The sequence below is a fragment of the Fringilla coelebs genome (assembly GCF_963513975.1).
Source record: "Fringilla coelebs genome assembly, chromosome: 1".
NCBI classification, from domain to species: domain Eukaryota; kingdom Metazoa; phylum Chordata; class Aves; order Passeriformes; family Fringillidae; genus Fringilla; species Fringilla coelebs.
Window position 1 is genome coordinate 107,272,853 of NC_140028.1, and position 20,441 is coordinate 107,293,293.

The window sequence follows — 20,441 nt, forward strand, 5'->3', positions numbered from 1 at the left end:
ATGGAGAGTTATACTTCTAACTATAACCATGCCAGTCTGCAATTTTTAACCTGTAATGTAAGAAAATTTATGAGAAGAATGGGTGAAGGAACTTTTTGGAGACAATGGTTTCCAAAAGCAAATGAACAGTGCAGACAAGAATTCAATAACTAGATAAGGAGAGCAGCAGTTTGGTACTGGGTAGGAATCAAGTCAGACTGACAAATCTGTTGTAAATGAGCTTCCACTACAGTGGATCTTGAGGAAGAAAAAAAAAAAGACCAAAAAAAAGTAGAATAGGAAATTAAACAGGATGCCTTTGCATATGACAGGGAGTTTAGCATTATGAAATTCTGACTGATTGCAATTTTAAATTATAATCTCTTCACATGCTTTTATACTAATTAAAAATAGCAAAAGACAAAGCAATAAAAAGAGTAAAAATTACAACCTAGTGGATGTGAATAAAATACTGAAGATTGAGTCATCCTGCAAGCTGTTAATAACTTCTGCAGTATAATTTCTGCATACAATTAAAAGACCAAAGAGAAGTAATCTTTAAGTCTGTAAGAAAAGACAATTCATCAGATGTTTTAATGAATATTATTCCTTGCGATTCTGATCAAACAAAAGAGCCTTCTTCCTAAAAGGAGGTAAAAATCAGAAATATAGCTATTAGTAGCCAACAAGTAATCTGCTTTATATTTGCTTCCACAATAAAAAGAGAAATTTACCGTATCAGATGCTTATAAAAGCTAAAAGGAATAAAAGTAACTAGAAGACACAGACCATGTCAAAACACAACAGTCTGTTTCAAAATACTTATTTTAAGACAGACTTTCAATTACCTATTGAAACGCAAAAGACAGTTATTGAAATGTTCATGAAGGAGAAATGAAAAAATAACGAACATTCAAAGAAGTTAAAGCACATGAAGCAGGTAATTTCTCAAAACTCTGAAATCCTAAACACATTACAACCAAGGCAAGGGCTACTGTTTTCTTTAACACGACAAACCTATTTAGCTAGCAAATATTTAACCAGTAGCTAGAGGTTGCTCTTTAAGTACTAAATAATGAGATGTAATTAAGGCAGCTAAGGGAAAAGGTTACTAATTTAGAGCACTTCTAAGGAGTAGTGTTTAAATTATAGGTTTTGTATAAAATGCATGGGCCAGTGCACAAGAAAAAAAATCCAATTTTAACGGAATGCAGAACAAATTAACATTTTAACATTATAATACTACTCAATTGTATAATGGGATTTTGCTAAGTGTCACAGAACAGAAAATAAAAGTAACACTCCAAGGTATGCTTGTTAACCTCTTCAAGCTAAATATATTACAAGCCTACTGACAGTAGTAAATAGACTCATTGTAACATGAAAGACTCTGAATTCAAAGGCCTTTAATAGGTGTTGCTTTTTCTAAGTAGACTAGCCTTAAGAATATAAACAATGAACAAGATAAAAATTATGTTATCCATTCCAAATACTCTCAGATTTCCTAAAGGGAAATGGAATGATTCCTTTAAAAATACCATTTTAAAAAGTCCAGTTCCTGTGATATATAAAGTCTTTTTCCATACTTCTCCTTTCCATACTACAGGAATTTAACTGGCAAGTATAGCCTTCAGCAGCCATACATACAATTTCCTAGGCTCACCAAGAGGCTTTCTGGAAAAAGAAGGACTACAGTTGCTATGGTCAAACTCTGTCAACTCAACATTTCAGGGTCCTTGCCCATCCAACAAGAAACTCAAGCAAACACCTAATTTTAAGATATCTAAATAACATTAAGTCTGTATCCCAAAAAAAAATTGCTAATATTAAACTAAGAAATTGGCAGCCACAAAACTTTGTCAAAGAACTCAAGGCAAGGAGAATGGGCAGAAGTGTCTATTTAATAAAAGCCTGAAAATATTATGTCTGCAGTTATGATACTCATCATTACTGTCTTCTTCATTCTTGACTTTTGAACCTCACAGTTCATTATGCCAAATTTTCCTTCATTAACTGACTTTCCCCTTTTCATACTGGTTTAAACTATCCACAACAGAACAATTATAGGCTTCACAATGTAGAAATATTTACACTGTAGAAGTTAGTAGTTAAGCAAAACTGAGATATAAAATAGACCTGTTGAGATGCCAACTGGCAGGAAGAAATGGAGAAGAAAGTTCTTTTCTCTTTTGTATTTGTCAGTTTACAGATTTAACCAACGGGTTAGCTCCAACATAAACTGTACCTTTTATTAAAAAGATCTAAATTGGGATAATGACCACACAAGTTACATTTTTCCGCTGAAAGGTAGTGGCTAAAGCAACAGCTCTGAGCTGACTGCAAGGGACATCCACACAAGGAAACCAATTTTTCTTTAGCTGATAAATCACCTATACTATTTTTGAAATATTTTTTTCTTCAGGAATCCACAGTCTACTACTAGTAAGTAATACCACACAGAAACTTCACAGAGCCGAACAGGAGCATGCAGAGCAGGGGACTGATAGTGTGAGGTCTTATTTCCACCTCTGACATTGGTCTATACAAGTCATCTTGGGCTAGCCATCACCAGTGACGTAACCAAATTTCACACCTGCAAGACTACCCAAGAACAACAGAATTTAGATACTCATACTCATTCTCTATATGGTAATAGAAATAAGTAGCTGTACTCTATATGGTAATGTACATAAGTAGCTGATACAAAACATTTTTAGCTTAAGTTTGCTGACAAAATAGCTTGGTATTGCTGGGTTTACAATACAGCTAAAACAGTAACCAAATGCACTTCAATACCCAACTGATACCAAGATCAGCAAGCATTATGTGAGTAAATAACTGAGTTAATTTGGCCATCAAATTCTTATTTCCTATGTGGTTTTTTGTTTTGTTTTGGGGGCAGGGAGATCTTTTTGTTTGGTTTTAAATCTGAGTTTGGCATAAAATGCTATTGAATTACATGAATTATGTAGCTCTCCCCCTTAGTATTTATTGTTGGTATAATGAATGTATAACCAGGCATTTCACTGAATCCAAGTATGAAAGTCTGTGAAATATTTACTCTGTGAATTTGAAACCAACATATAGTTGACATCCACAATGCAAAACTGTCATCTACTGTCTATCAAAGAAATCACTACACTTATCTTGACTTTACAGCAGAAAATTATCTACTTCAATGTTATTTCAGCTATCTGAAGGCACTGCACCCATGTACACATCGGCGAGTGAACAAGCACAGTAGTCATCCAAAGGCAAACTATTAAAATTCCATCCCTGGTCACCAAAAATGTTCATAGTACTGCATGCAGAAATTGATAATAATGTAATAGTCACTTAATTCATCATAGCTGGACTATTCAATTAAAATGAGAAATTTCACTAAGATCATGTATAGAAACTCCCACCGTAAACACTGTGACTTCTACCAGATACACTCAGTAGTTCTTAGCTATGTGTTTTTTATGCCTCAAATGCTTCCATACTACAAAATTACAGGGCTGAAACAGAAAACTTTCTAGGGAGCATGAAATAGGAGTGTTTCCCTCCTTCCATGAAGATGGTATCAATATTTTTATTCAAGTTCTGATTACATTACCACACAGCACTTCCTCCCATGCCTGCGGAGTACATTTCTCCCAGTGAAAGAGACTGTCAATGATTTAAACTTCAACAAGGCTATCCAATAATCCAGATTATCTGATATGACATTTCTTTCAAAGAAATAAAACTATCAGTATTCCTTTCTTTGGGGAATTGTAGCCAACCGGTTCCATTTTCCCTCATTCAAATGCCCACAGGCTCTTTCTGTCCCTACAGAAAGCTCTCATATATGGTCTGGTGACCTCATACTAGGCTGAGGATACAAGATCTGCCACTTCAAGGGAGCGTTATTTCTTCCCCTTCAAAAAGTCATAAGCCAATGAAACAAACAGAAAATGCCACAGAATGTTTACATCACAAAAAGTGACAAAAATCACTTATACTATTGCCTTTATACACCAGAGGGTACAATCTGCCCATGCCCCTGAGGACTGAACCGAAGTCTGGAGAATCCTTCAACAGGTCACAATGGTGCTATAGGTCCAAAGGGGGAACCCCACCCCAAGAGGAGTGAGGGGAAAAAAATTAATACAGATCACACCTCTGAGTCCTTTACTGATTTGAATGGAGCAGTGGGTGTTCAACACCAGCCATTCAGAGGTTCAAGGGTAGTAATTCAGTAGACGAGTCTGTAGGACACAGCACAGTGGGGCTGGAACCCTCCTATGTGGAAAATATGACGGACCAGACTGAATGCAGTCCAAAAGACTCCAGTTGAGGCATTCTCTGCCATATCTACCCACACAAGAACATTTTAATGCCAATCTCTTTCTCTTGTGATGGCTGTGCTATTTCCTGCTTTTACATGTGTCTAATTCTCTCCACAAAATAAAAAAAAAAAAAACAACCTTACCGATAACGTGAACAATTTACCTATTTGTCCCACAAACTGACTAACCCATCAGGAGACTGTCCCACACTGAAGTAAGTAATTGCTACCACAGACCAAAATACAGAAGAGTTTTGCCAGTAATCCTAATAGATGTTTCCCAAGAACAGCTAACTACTTTCAGACCGTTTTTTGGAATACATCTTCTAATAAAAAGGGTCTTTGATGATATTGTAAGTATTCCACAGTTAAAGTTAAATAAGTCTTAAAGAAATAGAAACATAACACTATTTGAACACCAGTAAAATTGAGAATTTTAATTATATGTAATAGCCAACAAGCTGCTTCTAGTGGCTACGAAGAAACTACATTTAGCAGAAACAGCAATAAAACAAGAGAAGTTAAATATAACTCCTCCAAGGAACAGCATATTTATTCAAGCCAAAAAGAGCTAATTTATACTATGGGTGTAGCTCTCACTGACATTATCTGGGGAAAATGACTATTACAGGAGAGAGTGTGATATATAGGCTTTGAGTCATGCATGATAAACCCTAATGGTTTTGCTTTGAGGTAAAAGTCCTTACTAATCAAGTAATGAATCACTCCCAAAATGTCAAGTTCCTGAGGCTTTGTGTGTCAGAAGTGCCACTGGAGAGAGAATATTCAATCATTAACAATCACTTTTGAGATTTTTATCAACTGATTAATAAGCAAGAAAAAGAGTTAAGGGGCTTGAACAAAGAGTTAATGGACCTTTAATGACATTCCCAGTGTTTTAGTGAACAGAACACACCGGGTTTTATTTGCCACTGACTACAAACCACCAACGATCCAAGTGTTCTACACATTGCAAGTGTTAAAATACTGCAAGGAACAGTACTTTGCCTTTCAAAACATTAGAAAATTGTATTTACTTTAAAAATTGTAATGAACATACTTACTTTGTATTACATGTAACAGTGTAGTAAATTACAGATTAGAAAACATGAGACTGGCTTCATAATCAGTAGATGGAAAAGAGAGAAGGAGAAAAATTAGGAGATTAAATTCTTTTCTGCAGTATTTTAGGTGCTGGACCTGTTAGTACCAACTATCACAGAAGTAGAAATCTGGATTTTATATAGACAATACTAAAAACACACCCAGGAACAACTCTGAGGATTAAAATGAAGATATGACGAATTATGAGTAGTTATAGATATGTATTTGCATATGTACACGAACACTGACATCTAAGGAGGGCAAAGGCATTTGCCTTCAATATATTTTCCATCTTTGCGCTGAAATTATTATGAAAATATCAAAATAAATTGCAATATCTAACAGTCTGAAAACACCAAGAATCACTAACGTAGAGTATTTCCAGCTCCCTCGAACAAAAAACTGTCTAGCCAGAAGTCAGCTCAATCATGTGAGTCTCCAACCAAGAACCAGAAATGACAGACTCAAAAATCAAATGTAAGGCTGTCATTTGATAGCTAGGGGAATCTTATTCTGAGAGCAGAGAAAAATGGGAAACAGAAGCAAAGAGGGGAGAAAGGAAGCCCAAACATAACAACAAGATCCAAATCTCTTGCTGAACAGATAAAAAGAACTTTGGACCTTCCAATTGGAGTTGCTCTCTTTTCCACACACCTGTCTGTTTTTCATGATAACAAGAAAATTCATGTACACATGCACATTTAAAAATTCCTTCACAGAATTATAAAGCCTTGTAAGTGTCAAATACACATTCTTTCAGGGGGAGTTCAGTACCAGGAACTGGACAAAGCTTAAAGAGTTGTCACCAGTTTGAATTAATTGGACTCCAGAAAACTCTAAGCAAGAGAGATACAAGATCAAACTTAGAGCATATACTTAAAGGCCAAATGACAGAGCACCTTAAGTACTGCTTGGTACAGCCCCCAACAGCACAGCAAAAGACTAAAACAGAGCTGCAGAGAATGTAGCAGTCACAGAATTGCTCAACACCAGCAGAAAGACAGGAGATGGAGAACCATCCCCACCTGGGAGCCACATAGTTACATCAGTGCAGTACTATGGGAAGGTGCATTAGTACACCTTTTGATTTGATTTTGACACGGGTGCAAAGTCTCCAAATGGCCTCACGTTCACATCTAGCTGATGCTGAATGCAGGTGAACCAGATGTGTGACAACAGCCCCAGCAAAAGGCAAGACCTTAGACACTGGGCCAGAACCTCATGTCTATAACGAGGCTTGCAGGAAAAATGAGGACTTAAATTAGCCAATGATCTGTTCTGAAAAGTGATCACAAGTGTACCAAAAGGAGGACAAAGTATGCTAACCTTTAGATATTTTTCAACTGTTAATTGGCTTTTATACAAAGTGCCAAATTTCAGAGAGGAAATCCTATCATTTGGAAGGTGTAGTTTGGAATCAAGTAGTTCCTTTAATCCTATAATGATTTATACCCAAAACTAACTTTGCCTGATAGTGTCAAATACTCTAAAATGGACAAGAACTAGCACACATTATTTAATTACAAAAAATATTGCTTGACAAGGTTGCAACACTCTTGCTTAATCACAAACCAAAACAAAAGAGAGACATAACATGCATGATTTAGCCCAAGAACACTGCGCTAAAATTCCCCACAACTGTCTGGTTAAATAAGATGTGCTCAGAGGGATTCTAAGTTCCTTTAAGTTCTGTCCAAAATTTAGTTTAATTACACATTTTGCCAAAATCTCAAGAAACATAAATATTTAATACACTTCCCTTGGCCATCTAAGTTTGCTCACAGATGAAAAAAATTTTCTTTTTCACCATATATTTAGTTTTGAAAGTTTGTTGTATCACAGCTTTCTTTTTTTGGAAGCTTTTATTAAAAAAAAAAAAATCAGTTAACTGTTTGACATGAGCTGCATGTTATTTGAGCTGCAAATCTGATCTTACATGCTTTAATTGTGTGCTGCTCTAAATATTTTTTTCTTTTGAGAAAAAAATGCCACAAAGGTAGCTTTAGATTTGATTACCAAAACATTAAGACCAGAAACCAGAACAGATGCTGTCATGCAGTACAGCTACTCAGAGTCATTCTGAAGATGACATGGGACTGAAGAGTTCCAAGAGGATCAAAACAGTTGCCAAAAAAAAAAAAGGAAAAATAAAAACCCACACCACACGAACAACAAACAACAGAAGGACATCTAAGCATGAATCTTGTGCTTCAACATAAAACTATGGGCCAGTTTTTGCAGCTGGCATTCATAGCACAGTTGCTTAAATTTCATCTCAAAACCATGAGATAGTCCCTCTTTCTGTTTAAATTAGGCTATGTCAAAGAAACAGCTGTGTAATGAAGTTCACAAAGTTCTGAAAATATATTCACCTTTCTTCAAGACATCCACATGAAAGAGAAAGAACAAGTCCTGTGACATTAGTAATTGAAAGAACCAGTGCATTCATTTAGAGACATCTGGCTTCCAAATCCTCAGCAAAAATGCATTTGTTTCTTCAGAAGTCTCCACTGAATGTTCCAAGCTGCCCAACTAACTTCCAGGGCTGTATATGAGAGGACAGCTCACATATCAGACCTCAAGAAAAAGGGCTACCTTTATATGTGGATAAAGCTTTCTCAGTAACAGGCAACAAATTCCTACACAGTTTACTGCCATGTAAGTAATTGAAATGGATCCTCCTGATGGAATTGCCTTCTTTAGTCTAAATGAGGAACCATGGTATCTCTACCTGGAAGCAATTGTGTTTGCTCATGACTTTTAACAGACTGATGACAAAAAACTACACTGACTTTCCAGAAGGGAGAGCAGATGAGGGAAGTCACACTGGAAAACCAATCGCTAGGAATTGTGTTATTTCCTACTAACCTTAAAAGAAAAACCTATGAGCACTTCTTGAAATCGGGAAGACTATTTGTTTCAAGAAGAGTTTTTAGGTGAAAAATTCCCACGTGCATTTATCTCTTCAAGATGTAATTAATATAAAAAACTTCCAAGATGCAAGACCAAGATAAGATAAATACAAACAGTGAACTAAATATAGCAGAATAATCTGGACAGCTTCTAATTGTTTACTGAGTAGGATCAGGAAATCACATTGAAAACCATCTTATTACTACTTACAGCCAACTACTTATGAGAGACAGGTTATTCAATACTAAAATTAATAAGATGAATACAGAGGAATACCTGAATTAGGAGAAAATAAAGGAAGCACATTTACAGCATCAATTAGAAAAATGTGTTAAATCCTTTCACTAATGGAAGATAGTCCCAAATTTATAAAGTACCTGAAGGAGAAGCTAAAATGCATCACTGATCTTAAAAAAAGACCCAATTTTGAAAATACATAGTTCTTAGTCTAGATGCCTAAGGCTATGGAACTGTGCTGGCCATTTATGTCAGATTTGTTCCGTCAGTCCATTCCTAGAAAGTGTCATTTCCAATGACCACACAAAATTTTAACATGAAGAGCCAGAAATCATTCAATTCCTCTATACGTGATTTTTAAATTTTATTTTAATAAGCAGAATGGGAGGAGAGAAACACTATTTAATTGTTTCTACTGAGACAGAGGGCTTCATCCCTCTTGTCTGGGTAGGTGGCTGCTGCCAGTCAGCACTAATTTGTGCACTGGCTTGACAGTGCACAAATAAGCAACTGCCAGAGGGAGACTGGGGCCAAGGGTAAAAGATAAGATCTCATCATTAAAGCACAAGAAAGTCAGTGGTTTTACAGGATGGGGATGAAGAGACCTCAGAACATGGGGAAACCTGAGGTACTGCACAATAGTGCCATCAAAGAATAGGGAGGGAACTATTCTATATGTGTTGGAAGTGTGAGGATACAGAGAAAATCATGATTTGCATTGTTTTTTCTGACTTTTTTTTTTTTTTTGGTAATACTAACAGAAGCAAAGCAAGGTAGAAGTGATTGCTAATTACATTTTTTTTTTTTGTAAACTGGAACTGCTCAGTCTTGTCTCAGATTCATGTTTTAAGTATTTAAAAATGGCTAAAGAACAGTCAGTGCCCTGGGAGAATTCCACCCCATACTTAAAATTCATCCTCCTCCTTCCCTAAAAGAATATAACTGTGATAGGCTTCCAAACAGGGTTAAACACAGCTTACAGCTAAATATTGCTTATATTCAGCAGGATAAAATTCATGTGTGTTGAAATAAGAAATTGAAGCATCTCATTTTTATGACATTTATTAATTCCAGCTTGTACCTGGAAATCCAAGTAATGTTTGCCAAGAGTCAATGCATGAAAATTATTATTTCAGGGTAAGAACCTGCAGCTACTGCCAAACAATGAATATTTTTTCCTATTATGACAGAAAACACATTGTAGACATAAAAGATTATTAAACTGCACTTTCAAGCTATAACATGTCTCTGGTAGGGGAGTATTATACAAAGTACATGGTGTTTACAACAGCTATCATAAAATTTTCTGCAAGCTCATTTCATATTTGAAGTCCTTTAAACTACAAAATATATATGGAATCTCAACTACCATTCAATGGCTTTTAAATGTATCTTATTAAAATCCTTTCTTAGAGCAAATGTTAGCAGCATGTCCAAGTGCACATCTAAATTATTTTAGCAGATCAAGAATTTCATGAGCATCTATTTCTAACTGATTTTTTTCTATTATTTTTATAGCATCTTCCTACAAATCCGCCTTAAACAACATAAGAATAACATTTCCTGTTTCAAATGTACGAGACTACTATGTACATAACAGCTTTCCTTTTCCTTCCAGAATGGAACACCTGATGTCACTATTTGTTAACTGTTGTTAACACTCACTTGAATCTATTTAGATCTAAAATAGTACTTCAGAAAGTCAAATTCTAGAAGAAAATGTAAACGAGACTATAAAACTAAAAACAAGCTTTTCGTCATTGCACACACTGCTTACACATTTCATTACTGTCAAGATGGAAAGTAAAGCTCAAGTTTCCTTTTAATAGACCAATCAGCAATTTTATTGGGGCACTAAATATGGCCTGCCTTGTTGGTAATGTACAAGGATTAATGCAAAAAATTACTTCATAAATAGAAATGCTTTTTACCAGGGAATGAAATGCAGCTTGATTAATTTTCTCCAGTTTGACATCTATAACTTTGGCATTGTACATTTACCTACCTGTCACATAAACACGATTGTTACTTGAAGCTGAGAATCTGAAAAATTAACATTTACAATTTACTTTAGTAGTAAAATTTGAATCAATTCAGAAATTCATAACAATTTCCAGGTGGGCAAAGAAATCATACAGAACATGTTTAAAGTAGGTATTTATCACACCTAGACAATGAATCTACATGAGCTGAATATTCATTATTTGATTTGTATTTAAAAAGTTGTTCATAAAAAGGTTATACATCTGCAAGGAAATGCAGGCAGTAATACAAGGCATCTTTCTATCTCTGTGGATTTGCAGAGGTTATAATACTAAAGTTTCAATTTTAAAAAAATCCTACGCTATAATAATTATTCTACTAAGAATGTAATTCATATAGTGCCCAAGTCCTGGAGATTCTGTGTTAAAAAGACTAATAAAATCACACACTCACTAACTGTAAACCCCTTTCTGCTCTTGATGAAAAGGTTTGAAATACACTATAAAACCAAAATACAGACATTTCCCTTCTGAGTACAAAACACAATGTGAGAAGTAACAAAACCTTGTTTTGCTTTGCACATAACAATTACTTTAGTGAAAAATGAGGGAATAAAACAAGGCAATTTTTATTTTCTCATTATAAAAATACAAAGCATAACAGAGGGTATGAGATTCTCAGACGATTATAAGAAAATAAAAGGCATATTTATTTCAATGTCAAAAAGCACATACTTAAAAGAATTTTTGGAGTGAGACTTCATACTGTTCATATTTAAACAGCCTCATTATTCCTTTTCAGAAAACACATTTATCGTATTTTGAATACCTCAACTGTTTGCATTAGACTTACTTGTTCAAATAAAGACAGAATATGATACTGAATTAAAGAAAACAAGGTCTTTTCTAATACAAAAATGCAACATTGAGCAATTTCATTTCACCCCCAGAGAAGAGTCAATATTAAATCCTACCACAGCTCTCACTTTCAAAATAACACATGCAGCAGTGGGGTCTCTATGGCAATTACTATTTTACTACACTTTGTTTATAGTAACATTAACAACATTTCTCTTTTGGAAGGGGATTCCCACAAAGAAAAGAAATTACAAAGGAAATCTACCAAGAAATCTACCAAGTTTAAACCATTATGAAAAAATGTAAACACTTGCTCTTTGAAAAGAAATCTTTTTCCTTCTTCTTTCAACTATTCTAACTCCAATTCAAAAACCATACAACAGTAATGTTAAGAAAAGCATCCATCTAATGTTGGCTTTAAAGACTTTATAAATTAGGCTTTACCAATATGCATCTATTTCAACAACCTGACTTATGCCATATCCTCAGAATTCAGCTTTCAAATCAACTACACAAGGAAATTGTCAAGCACATCCCAGCTGCCCTTAAGTTTAAAGGAAAAAAGTTCTACATAGCAAAAGCAGACTCAAAAAACTCACTTATGTTAATCTTTCAGGCTTATTTAGTCATGCCATTTCAAAGTGTTAAAGAATAACTCATCCAGCACAATACCTAGTATTTATTAAAGCAACCAGAAAATCCCCACTTTCAAACTTAAATCATTTCATGTGAACTCATGTGAACTCAGTAAAGACTGGAATATTACTATGAACTCAGTACAGACTGCAATAAAAGCAAATCTGACTTACATATAAGCATACATGAAAAGGCAGTTTTGTCCAATTGAAAATGTTTTCTTAGATGAATAGTAGGGGGAAATACTTTTTCTTTAACACCTTAGCATTTTGGTTGTTGTGATATACAACACTGCAAAGGTAAGTCTTATTTCCAGTAAGGGCTCTAATTGTGACTCAGCTTCTCAAACAAGGAATGTCAGAAAGTAAAATCAGATCCTCCAACATAAAAGCACAAAACACGTAAAATAACTTCTTTACAAAAGGGACACATAATGAAAAAGTTATCCTAAAGCAACACAGAGCTGAGGCAGGAAGAAAAATTGGTTTATTCTTTGTTCAGTATGGGGATGGTTTGGGAAGGATTTCTATTTTAAAAACACTGTTCTTCTGCAGATATCACATTCTGAAATGATTAGAACATAAATCCCCATAGGAAGGACATGGTCAGTCTCAGACAATTTTGTTGTGAATGTTACCCCAGCCAAACCATTCCACCAGTTTACAGTGTACCATAAAATATTTACACAAGCTATGAACTATAAAATATTTTCACATGAACTATAAAATATTTACACTATCAACATCAGTTAGGAAAGAATGATGTGCTGTCAAGCTGGTATGACCCAGGAGTAAAGATTTTGTGGTCACAGATTAAATAAAACTATTGCAAATCATCTGGAAAGTTACAGGGACTATTAGGTTAAACAAATTACTGCTTCCTGGTCTCTTGGATAGTAAATGTAACCAGGAAGGCATGGCTTATGTGCTTTAAGCCGAGTTTTACCAACAAGATAAAGAAAGGTTAGGCTCACAATCAAACTGTACTGACCTCTCTGAATGTTCCTTCTAGCAAGGTGTCCAGATGTTGAAGAGGAGCTGGAGTTTTGTCCTTGAATCGTGTCAGCAGTCGCCGCTCAATAGCTCGAAACTGTACAGCCCTTTCAGATAACAGCTCCTGATACTTCTCAGCATTCAAACGTAGCTGCAATTTAAGGGTTTTCAAGAATTCAGTGAAGGGTGATATACATTCATGTATGCACATTCCAAATGAAATGCAAGAAGGATAGGAAAATTTTTGAGACAGAGTGCCGTACTTAAATACTCAAATATGAATACCATTTATGCCAGTTTCGTATTTTATACACCTTGTGAAACTTAACACTTTCAAGAATTAACATTTGCCACTGAAATAAAAACTAATTGTCAACAGCCACAATAACCTGTGAAAATGCATCAATATCTCATCTAGAAGCCTATTAAGAAGAATGAAGTTTCACCACCAAGACATAAAGGCTTCTCCTTGGTTTGGTGTGCTACTTACTACACATATACAGTATACTGGACTTGATATTCATTGCAGTAGAAAGCAAATAGTTATTCACTCAGCATGAATAGAAGTACTGAATTCTGTACTGATTGAATTATTGTCTTTTTCTGAATTTAAATCCTTTTTCCCTTTATCTATACTGATTAGCTAACAGCAACAAAATTTCTTGAAGTGCTCACAAAAGAACATTTAACAGATAGAATGATTAAAAGCGAAAATAAGAATTTTTATTATCTGGGCACTTGATGTACACTTTCCAGTACATGCCTCAAAAATAAAAATTACCAAAGATGAATCTTTCACAAAGCTGTGATACCTTTGTACAGCTTTCCAAATGCAGGCTAAAGTGCCCCAGAATGAAGAGAAAAGGTAAGTTTCTTAAATTTACATACCAGATTATATTTAAAAATAAGCAAATGTAATTTTGTCCAGTACATTATTATAAAAAAAACTTCAGATGTGCTAAGGGAAAAAGAAACACTATGAAGTTTTACTAAAAGTAGTAGGAGAAAAGGGATGTCTCAGATAAGGGATAACTCAGGTAATTTTCCCCTAAGCTTGCCAAAAAAACCCAGTATGTTGAAACTTAAAGGGATGGAAGCATAGGAATGCCTTCAATAGATCATTTGACATTTTTTAGACCAGATAATTACAGTATAAATTCAGAAATTTCAAAAGAACCAGCTACAATATAATTAGAGTCTAAATTAGCATCCCAGAAATCACAGCTGTATTTCGAACTTCAATGTATTTAAGCTTGCTATATCATCTAAAGAAGCCTAGGTTTAAGGTATTTCTACAAAAACAGTTACTTCTTAAAAAAAAATCAACATTTTTTACTCTCAAATCAGTTGACAGACAATAGAATAACTACTCAAGAGCTTGAAATATAGACCAAGATCTAGGCTGACTACTCAAAATATTCCAGAAAATCTCAACGACACCTTCCATCTTTCTGGGAGGTGACAGCTCCACATCACAGAAAATTTGGCAGCATGAAAAAACATCCAATAGTATTTGTCATTCTTGCATACATATGTTGTTGCTTTTGCTCAAATATATGAGTTTAACAGAAATTTTCAAATAGCAATTATGTCTTTTTATTGGAAAGGTATGGGGGAAAGAATGCATGTATTTTAATTTATTAGCTATTTCTACCAGCTAGCTGAACTACTGGAGATTTTTCATTGTCACCTGCATGGCCAAACAGGAAAAAGTAATTACATTTCTTTTATTTCTGGTCTGGCAAACTTCCTTGAGCCTGCAATGATACTTCTATAAGGGCAGGTTTTTTTAAAATCTGAAGGGACTTTCCCTTAGATACAACTTTGTATTTTCTGAAAGCCAAATGCCTGTGATACTATAGTTATAATCTGATTAATTATTGCACTAAAATCCAATTTTAAACTAGCAGACCATTAGCAATTCACATTCCATATAACATACCTCAAAATGTCGATCAATTAGTTCAAAATATTCTTGCAGGGGAATTGAACCAGAAAAGGTACATGCAAAATCCTTGCAGTTTTGCTTCTTGAAATGCTCTTGTAGTCGGTGTATGAGCTCTTTTGTTACCAGCCAAAGGTCTTCCAACTGATCACTCTGAATTCTGTATCGTTCTTTGAGTGCAAGAACAAATACAAGACTAATAAACACAGTTTTCTGACACATAAATTTGCTATACAACAGTTTAGCTAACACTCAAATAGAATTCATTAACTGTATCCAAAGTCTACATGAGATTTCCTTAAGACATGTACATCCATTAGTGTTAAAGAAATACTTTTATTTTATTGACTGTGCTATGCTTCGCTTTAAATACAATTAATATTAGTAGAAAGTGATTCTTATCCAACTCATACTATGACTTGGTAAAAATGGCTCAGTGTAGAAATGAAAAGTGTTAATGTAAACTGAAGTGAAAGACCAAAACCTGATAGCTGGTGTTATCTGTCCCAGCAAATAATTTAACTCATCAGATTAACTAATATTACTATTGGTTTAATTAAAAGAATTAACTGATACTAACTAATAAATGTTGAGAAAAGCAGTGTGGATAATCATAGCAGCCTTTTAATTTTAATTTTTTCAGATAAAACATTTTCAAACATTAGTTCCTTACATCTTTTCATTACACATCTTCCAATAACTAACAAAAGAGAGATAGAAATGTAGCTATGAGAACTTGACACAAAATCATTCCTTTTTTTTTTTGCCCTTGTTAAAAAGGTCCACAGTAAATCAAATTAACCAGATTTCTTTTAAACTTGAATGTACTTATTTTAAATTTTCTCAACATTACTAATTCAAGATTGTTTGACATTACCACTGGCATCATTCCCGGGATATGTATTTCACTGAATACCAAATGACAAATTCTGTTTACAGTGTAACAGGAAAGAAGCTAGTTTTATTTAAAAACATGCTTGTTAAAGAAAAGAACACCATCTGCTAAAGATAGCATTCAACCTAATATCCATTTTTTAAACACTCACAATGTAATGGCTGGACTTACTTGGATGTATCACCACACTTTGCCTTAAGTGATTTTTCCTTGACTGAAATTAGCTTAGATGTTTTCAGGCCAAATCAACAGTCATTCCATTTATAATTGACATATCTAATACATTAATGGTTTAAAATGGACAAAACTAATTTCCTCCAAATTGTGCATTTAGTTTCCATACACTGTTTGTTGGTCAATACAAACACAATCTAATTTTACCATGGCCTGAGTAGAGAACATTGCAGTCATTTGCTTTTTTGTGATGTTCCAAGTCTCAAAAAAAGACAAATTAGATTTGGAAACATTACAAAGCTGAGAATCTGTAGTTAAACTAAATGCATGCTTTAAACAGAAATACAATGAAAAAGAAAAAAAGAAGTAACTGTGCTTCTGTTCATCCCATGCTTTTATGATGGTTAACCAACTTGTAGTAGTTTTTTTGCTAAAATAGGCTCCATTACAGAAAATTTCAACAGATTTTCAGAAATTTCTCTATCAGAAAAGCAGGAAACTGATGGGCACCAATAAATTAAATAGCTTACAAAATCTTTTCACATTACAACAGGCTGACCATACAGCACAATCTGGATTAGGAATAGTTGTTCAGCCAGTAGGAACTTTAGAAGATTCAGTTCACTTCTCAGCAAGGAAACCCACATCAGAAGAAAAACACCCCAGCCACAGTTAGCAGTCCAGCCTTCTTTACACTTTGATTAAAAGACAATTTTAAAAAATTCAGCCCAAAAAAATGCCTTAAAGTCTTAATCTAGCTGGTGCAAGCTACTTTTTAATATATATTTTCTGTCAAGATATACTTCAGGCTGGGTTTCTTTGCAGCAGTCTTGACAAGTTGAAGTAATATCTTCAATTGCTACACTGGTTAAAATGGATTAGCTAATAGAATTAAAAACAATCATGAAAACAGATGTTGCTCCTGTTTGCAGCTTCAGCGATGAAACCCAACTGAACCTGACAACCTTCATTGCTACATGTAGCTCTTCCCATTCAGAACTTAAGGTCCATTTGATAAGGAATATTGAAAAAAGAGGTCTTCTTCCATTGTCCATGATAAACTTCTTTCATGGAAAACCAGAAATAAGGACCTTAAAAACAACTTTTACTTTTCTGAAACACCATTACTTATAGCAAAAATTAATCTACATATAGAGGTTTTTTTTTTGAAGAACATTTCCTCAGTTAAAATGCTACATAAGCACTTTTACAAAGTATAAACTCATTAGTGTTACACAGCAAAGTACCTATCAAATAATACATAATTTCATCTACATTCATTAGTTTCACAGAAGATCTGTTCAGTCAAGCACAATCATTTCAGTATCATGATACTCTAGCAAACAAATGCTTTTGCATAATCAAGAGCCTCTGTTTATAAAAATATTCTGAATTATGCTTGACTATCAGAGTTTTTACAAGTATTTACCTTTAAATAAGTTTTAGTTAGGTAACATTTCAAATGAGCAAATTCCCCCTAAGACCTTCTCTAACCAACTCAGTTCAATGCATGAAGTGGATGCTGGAAACAGGCTGCTAAGACAGAAAGTGACATCATACTACTCATTTGTTTTCTAAAGTTAGGATTCCCATACACAGTAAATGAGCAGCCACACTAGGAGAAACAGACGTTGTGAAGCTCCTTTGTAAAGTGAACTTCATAAGTAAAGCAATGTGGGAAAGTTTATTCTAAGACTGCAAGCGTCATTCCTAGCTGGTGAATCAACAAACCTGAGAGGAAATAATTGCGGACTGGGGGTAGGGGTGTGTGTGATTAAAAGTTATGGCCTTCAGTAGAAACTAAAATATATTCATTACACAGAAACAAATTTGTCCTTATCGCAGATTTACCAACTATGCAAGAAGAAGTCCAAATCAAAGATTTAAACTGCAATCCAGGAAAAAGTTATTTGTAAATCCTTTCATTTCCTTGGTTTTTAAAACGATTATTGCACTTCTAGTATAGTTAAATCTGTTTAAGATCTCCTATTCAAAGAAATATTAAAAACAAAGTAACAATAAAACAGCATGTAAATAATGCATACAAAAAACAATGCAGATGGATTTGATCCTTAGAAATGTAAAACAATTCTTGGTACAATGAAAATTACACTCCAGATGGTTTCTGTTTTTAACACATATGATTACATTACAAAAGGTATTAAATATTATCTCATAGCTCACAGCTGACCCCATCAATATTTATATAGCCCATCACAAATATGGATTTCTGAAAACAGTAAGGAATATTATCTTGGTGTTGAAAAAATTTCACATCGACAAACCAAATTGTGATTTTTCACTCCAAGCAGTCTCCACAAAGCATTCACACAGTGTTCCAACTGAACCCTCTGCAGTGCACAGTTGCTTTTCTAGCTTTTCAATTTGTAGTCTGCTGTATTAAATGAACACTTTGTGCTCTGCTGGCATGGAAAATGCTAAACACAATTGAACTTATGTGGTTCCAAGGCACATGCCAAGAAAGAGTTTAGCAAGTTGAGCAGTTGCACAGAGCAAGACCATAAAATCTTGAAAATTAAGAGAAGCTATCTCTTTGAAAGAGCACAAATTTAGGTGGCTGGAACAGGACTATTTAAATCACAAACTGCCCTATACAAGAGATACTGGACCATGTAACAGTATATCTACATGTATGTTCATACACTCTGTAAACATAATAAGAAGGATCTTGAATGCATAATCTCTTACTTACAAAGATACACAGGCACCTAAAGAGAAGAGATGGGCATTTACTCAGATGTAGAGAAGCAAGTAGGGTCTGATGCCTAATTTAAGTCAAGGATGACTCAAAATCAGAGGGAAGTGAGAAACTTGCTTTATAATCCCTTTCAAAAATTTCAGTAGATGACTAATTCCAAACACAGATGTTGAAATTCCTTTAAGATGAGGGGTTTTTCCATTATTGTAATGACAGTATTAGTTTATGAATAAAAATATTGCTAAAAGTTTTAAGAAAATTCAATTTCTTCAGAGAGCTACCACTGTAGTATACTATACTTTGAGTATGATTTTTTGTATTGTTCTTTATTTTTATTCTTGAAAGGAGGTAAGAAACCATCAATTAACACTTTCAAACTCCTGTGTTAATTTACAAACACTGATTATCCTTCTTTGTATGATCAACATTCTTATTTTTGGACATATTCTAACTGATGATCAGGTTTCTTCTACTCTAATACTGATAGAACTTACGTGATGTTTTTGAAGCAAGAAGAGTGGTTTTTGAACCAGTTAAAAACTGAAATCCGAGAGCATTTGCTTGGTCACCCTCAGACGGATCAACAAAGTCTGAAAAAGAAAGTTAAATACCATTTTCTGTAATTTGACACTGGCATTCAGCAAGCCTCAATCCATAGCCAGGATATCAATCTTTTTACAAGAAATTGAACGTGATTGTTTCCTTTCTTAGGGTTCAAAAGCAACAAATATCAGCAGTTTGGTACACCCGTCCTTCGTTCACAGGTGGAATGTGAGCCTCACACGGTTTCCTTTCCCCACCCTGAAAACAAAAGTTTGTTTCCCAGAGGTTCAGTCTGTACATTCTAAAAAATTATTGCTGCAATTATTGTACAGCCCAAAGACTACCACTTTCAACAGATGCAAAGTCACCTTTAATTCAGATATTTATGCAAAACTTTTGCAGAAATTATCATTAAAATGCTTAAGCCGACTCTCTTTTTAGCTTTCAGCACAGAGCAAAACAAACACTCAGCTTACTAAAACTAGCTACTCTGCAAAGTCCATCCATGCCCGCCTTTCTTTTCATTCCAAGTAGTAGATTATACCAGTTTAAAAGGTTTAATTTTAGAATACCATCTTTTAAGAACTATTCTTTGTCACCACGACTCCCACTACTTCTCCTGAAAATAAGGCAAAACCGGGAGAAGATACACAACTCTTACTGCATTCACCAATTCAAATTTTGTTCACAAATTACATCATAATAATAAATATAAACATAATAAACAGCATATTCTTTTTATTTAATCACTGTAAATGGAATGAACAGAAATCAGAACATTTTAATACCTTCTTGGCCCTATGCTTTGTTTTGTATTCTCAACAATGAATCCCTAGGCTAAAAATAAAATACAATGTACTATTCTGAAAGCATTACTGCTTAGCCATAATGGAAGCCCATTATTAAACCTCAAAATAGAGACCCTTAAAAAAAATGTTGCATATCCAGTTGAGAGAAAAGCTATATTTACCCTTAAAATGAAGAGAATCATGCTACCAAAAAAAACCCAAAAAAACAAACAAAACAAAACAAAGAAACAACCACAACCAACACACCAACAAAGCCTACATCACTGTTCTCAGACAAATATATTATATAAGCTTTTAAAGAGATGCAGCTAATCCTTAAAAATACAATAGTAAAGTTGTTGGC

The 20,441-nt window shown here is 34.3% G+C and overlaps 1 protein-coding gene across 1 annotated transcript in view; it reads right to left on the minus strand.

Moving 5' to 3' along the window:
• Positions 1-20,441, minus strand: part of BBS9 (Bardet-Biedl syndrome 9) — a 285,212-nt gene that overhangs the window by 195,198 nt on the left and 69,573 nt on the right. The window contains exons 17-19 of the mRNA XM_084226033.1: positions 19,241-19,336; positions 14,956-15,128; positions 13,012-13,164 (exon numbers count right to left, since the gene is read on the minus strand). Of these exons, the coding sequence (XP_084082159.1) occupies positions 13,012-13,164; positions 14,956-15,128; positions 19,241-19,336 (422 nt within the window). The remainder of the gene's footprint in view (positions 1-13,011; positions 13,165-14,955; positions 15,129-19,240; positions 19,337-20,441) is intronic.